This window comes from Chanos chanos, chromosome 3 (assembly GCF_902362185.1).
Source record: "Chanos chanos chromosome 3, fChaCha1.1, whole genome shotgun sequence".
NCBI classification, from domain to species: Eukaryota; Metazoa; Chordata; class Actinopteri; order Gonorynchiformes; family Chanidae; genus Chanos; species Chanos chanos.
This window is the reverse complement of record NC_044497.1, coordinates 27,322,355-27,327,441: the sequence shown is the minus strand read 5'-3', so window position 1 is coordinate 27,327,441 and position 5,087 is coordinate 27,322,355. Positions and strand designations below refer to the sequence as shown.

At 42.4% G+C, this 5,087-nt stretch overlaps 1 protein-coding gene across 1 annotated transcript; it reads right to left on the bottom strand.

Moving 5' to 3' along the window:
• sp5l (Sp5 transcription factor-like) lies at nucleotides 1-1,584 on the bottom strand. Its single transcript, XM_030770045.1, has 2 exons — nucleotides 1,531-1,584; nucleotides 1-1,068 (listed from the first exon to the last, which is right to left on the bottom strand). The coding sequence occupies exons 1-2, from the start codon at nucleotides 1,582-1,584 to the stop codon at nucleotides 1-3; spliced, it is 1,122 nt and encodes a 373-aa protein (XP_030625905.1).
• Between the last annotated feature and the right edge of the window lie 3,503 nt (nucleotides 1,585-5,087).

The following is a 5,087-nucleotide window of genomic DNA, read 5'->3' as shown; positions in this document are numbered from 1 at the left end:
TCACTCTCTCTTGATGTTACTGAGCAGTGGATCGGTCCCTCCGTGCGGCTGCTGGGGAGGTTGGCTCGTCCGTCCCTTCCTGCTCTGGTGTGTCTTAACATGCTTGGAGAGATGATCACTCCTCATGAACCTCTTGCCGCACTGCTGACAGCCGAACCGCTTCTCCCCGGTGTGTGTGCGCAGGTGACGCTGCAGCTCGTCCGAGCGTGTGAAGCTCTTTCCGCAGAAAAGCCAGTTGCAGATAAAAGGACGTTCCCCGGCGTGCCAGCGTAGGTGCGCCTTCAAATGCGACGTCTTCTTGTACACCTTGCCGCACTCAGGGATGTGGCAAATGTGCAGTCTCTTCTTGCCAAACTCTAGCCCTGGCGCGTTCCCTCCCGAAGCCTGGCAGTTGGGGCACTTACATCGGCGACACCTACGTGTGGAGCTCAGCAGGCCTTTGGAGGTGCCCTGCAGTAGGGCTGCGATCTGAGGCTGGGGACCCAGAACCAGCTGCCTGCCCAGGGAAAGGTGGTGGCCAGAGGGGCTACCGCTGCTCTGGGGTAGACTCCACCACTGCTGCCCATCCTCAGCATGGGCTCCCGGTAGGTGAGGCCTGGCCGACGTGTTCTGGAGGAAGCTGGGAAAGTTCTGACTCATAGCATTATGTTGCTGGTAGTAGGATGCGTTGGCCTGTGTCTGGGAGGACAGCATCTTGACTGGGGAGAGCTCAAAGGAGTAGGCGGCTGGCGGTTCGGCCGGAGGGGTGAGGGGGAGCTCGTGGTGGTGGTGGTGATGATGGTGATGGTGGTGGTGTGAGTGGGAGCCCAGGCCGGTCTGCATGTGACTGGGGAACTGCACCTTAGGCACGGTGAAGGCCATCTGGTGAGCACTTAGGCTGGAGTTGGGGGCCACCTCATTGCTCCAGAGCTGGAACATACTGGAAGCTGAACTTACTGCTCCGTCATAGGGGAACTGGGTCCCCTCCGAACCCACGTTGCCACTCACCTGCCAAGCCTGGCTGCACGTGGTAGCCAGAAAGGACAGGGGGTTTGGGCCACTCTCTGGAGAGGAGCTGGGTGTACGATCCTGAGAAGTGCAGAAAAAATCACAATCTCAGTTTAGAGAGTACTACATTAGAACTGCAACAAGAGAAAACTGAAATACAATCTCCCAATTTTGTCCTATTTACATAAAGTTTCTGAATGACTACTTTCATGACTCTAATCTTTAAAAATAATAAATGTTTGTCATAACTGTCATTAGCATTACAGAAGTACATTTACTAAAACAGGGTGACTCAGCTTCAACATATTATACAGCAAACTTATTTTGTGAATTGCAAACAGTTTATATTTTTTCTGTATCGCAGAAACAATTCATATATTGTTTGTCGTACAAGTGCATAACCCAGTTGATAGACTCCATTTACAACTATCCCAGTATCTCTTTGCAAAGCGCGGCATCGCAGTAATTGAAGCGGAACACATGGAGACAATCCGCAACTTATAGCCGTGAACTTCTGACACAAAGTAAAGAAGAGCATCGAACCTGTAAGAAGTTGTGTAGAAAATTATCGGTTCTCGATAATGTCAGCGCAGCCATCTGTCCACACGTTGTGTGTCTCCGCACCTGCAGAAAGTGAATCGCGGAGAGACAAGGATGCCAAGGTACACTTCGAGGCAAAAGCAAAGGAGAACGCAATCATCCGTGTGTGTGTGAAGACCACAAAAAGCGCGACCTATGCAGCAACTGGGTAAAAAAAATAAAAATAATAATAATCCTTCGTCACTCCACTCTTCCGAACTCCACTTTCCTCTAAAGTTAGCGGGTTGTGTGAGTGTGTGTCTGCTCTCGTGTACTCCCGGTTTTTGGGTGCTTCCACACAGCCAGTGGCTTTAAGAAGACTCCTTTTTGAAGTGCGAGGAAGAGACTATCGCAGTAAATACTAAGGATCATTTCAAAGGCGGTCGGATTGCATCTTCTCTTTATAGAGGATGGATCCTCTCAACGGGGTCTCTTAAGTATGTACCAGCAGGGTCAGTGAATGGAGGGGTGAAGCGGAGGGGGTATAACGGAGAAGGGGTGATTCGGAAATTAGGTGAGGGGGTGTGTATCACAACAACTAAACCTTATTTTCATTCCGATAAAATTTAACCTGACCTGTGGAACCACACCTCCTATTAACCGACTGTTTGAGAACAGAAATCAGAGTAGAATTTTCTGTCTATTTTTCAGATTACATTACTAAATTGCGTTATACGTAGCATATGTTTGAGAGGAGGGAGTAAAGGTTCATATTTTGTCAGGATACATATTTGCCAGAGTAAGTTGAAAAGTCGTGTAACCGGCTTTCGTATTCATTTTTTTAAAATTCTCATAGGTTGTTATTAAGAAATGATTACTTTGTATGTGGAGAAAGGTTATACACGTAGTAAGCTTTGCAGGAGCTGCAGTGAATTTTCAAAATATTGCGAACGTTTTTTTCAGAAGTTGATAGACGCTCTTTTGAAATTTCTTAGTCTGTACTCGCACTCATAAGAAACCCAAAACAGCTACAATTTCACAAACAAAAGAGGAAGTCGTGTATGTGGTCTTATATATATTTTTTTGTTTGTTTGTTTGGGTTTTATTTTTGGTCGTGGATGTCCTAACTCAGAAGATTAGTGGGTCTCTCAAGAATCACAACTTCACGCTTCAACTTCTGATTAAGGGTTGTCTTCTAACAAAACAACTAAACAAATTGAATAAAACCTGACCAAAGCTTGCTAGTTCTCACTGTTAAGTGACATACCAAATAAACGACTCTGCGTGACATTTTCACACTACGGGTTCAAGTTAAGGGCGGCATCACATTTAACCGGATTAAATGCAGATTCGGAAGGCATTTTAAGTTCATCTAACTCCATGAGTCTTTAGGTCTCCTATTCCGATACGATACACCGAAGGAGCAAAGGCATTTTACATCTTAATACACGAAAATCCTCATTGCTTTGTTCCAGCCGCATTTACACACATTCGAGATTCTCATTCAAGCGCAGCTCTCACCTCTGACCGCATAACAATCAACCTTTGTCCTTGCAAATGTCTTAACTTTCGTAAAAATTCTTCTTCTTCTTCTTCTTCTTCTTCTTCTTCTTCTTCTGCTAACTTCAATATGAATTGTAAAATGTAAAAATGTACACTGTGGTATTATTCTTAGACCGAGCACGTGAAAACTAAAAGCTAGGTGAACGGAGTCTAAAGTCTAAATACTGTTAAAAGACTAATACATCCATATAGGGTGTTAGACAGAATGACATCTCGATAAATTATGTTATACATGTGTCACGATAAGCTAGACATAGTTTAAATTTAAACCTAGTTCTTTCTTAATGGCCTAATAGAAGGACAAGCGATAAACACATTTCACAGTGTTGAGAGAATGTATTGTATATGATTTAATCATTACTATTAGAACATATACACTCCAAGGCTATCTCCTTACGAATTGAGGTGTCAGAGAGAATGGATTCAGAAACGGTGCATGCACTCTTGTCTCGGTGTCGCATTTTAAAGATCAAAACTTGTGAATGTGTTTAGGTGAAATGTTAAGGCAAAATGTGAGCAAACGTCAACACTGAGCGAATTGGATGAAATCAAAACTTCGTTTGTAGACTAGTATGACGATTCCGCTTACTGGAGTTATAAATATTTCTTCGACTAGCATACGTACTCTTGAGCGTTAGCTATAATCAGCTCATTCTTGCAAAAAGTAAATATATTTCTGAGGTAAAAATAAAGTCCATGTAAACATGAGGTCATGAAAAACCCTTAATTAAAGAGCCCATAATTAACAAGCCCTTACCTCCCTGTTCCATTAGCATTTATAAAAGGAATTTTCGTGCAAGACACAGATGTTGGTGTACAGAATACTAACATTGTTCGTGTATACTGTGATTAATAACATCTAAAACATATTAGCAGCCAATAGATCAAATAATCGTGAACAGATTAAATAAGATTAATGTATCAGTACACCAAACATTTGTTTGGTGGCGATATTCTTTTTTTGTTTGTTTGTTTCACTCCTATGAAGACCCGGACTGACAATGTTTAGAACGGAATGATTATCATAAACAAGGTAAAGCCAAACGTTAAGCAAGTTTGAAAACAGACGATACTGAGTAAAAATACGCGGAGATTAACGCAGGCATGTTTCTTTAAATATTGAATGTAAAAGGGCAAATTTAAGTATTTCATTCAGTTCAGTCGTAACAGAATTATCAGTAAAGTTAAGCCCCTGCTGTAAACACGGTTATTAAACACTCCCCAGGAGAAGATGTGTTAATTCAGAACTAAAAATGTGCTGCAATCATTCATTTGCCATCATTCTGCGAATAAAGAAAAGCAGCAATGAACAAATTGTTAACATCCTCTTTCTAAAAATTAAATTGGTGTGCAGAAATAAAAAAAAATATGCACATTAAAAATACTAAATTATAATTACAACATAATAAACAGTACATCATTTCGCATCTTTTGGGGGCAATTAAGGTGTGTGATGCAAATAAAACAAACAAACAAAAAAAAAAACTGTTGAGTAACAGGGAAGAAAAAAGGTTGAGGACATAAGCAAAAGGCATCAAATATTTGGTCGTTTTAAGGAGATATGCAGCCTCTGTCTCTTTCCGTGGGCTTTATTACTGAGCAGAAGTTGTTAATTACCCTGATTCTTATTTCCTGTCCCTTAAATCCCCCTCCCTTACCCACCCCACCCCCAGCTGCACTGACTGCCTCCCAGATGAGTGTCTTTGAAGTGCAAAGTACGCTCTCCTCACTTTGAACTGTGAAAACAATGCTCCTGTGGTTGTGCTTACCTTCCCCATGTTACCTCATTTAAATAGACCTGGATACGGCTTCCACCATTTTCAAGGGAAAACTCATTTCCAGAGCAGCAAGAAATCCCAGCATTCATTAAGCAGCTATCAAGATGGCAGGCAGATGCACCACACAAACTCATTCCAACACTCCAGGTCTCTGCTCTCCTCTTTGGTGGCCGCTCAGATCTCTTGTGATCTTAAAAGTGCAGGAATGTGCTTGACTATTTTATTATACTTACACATCTT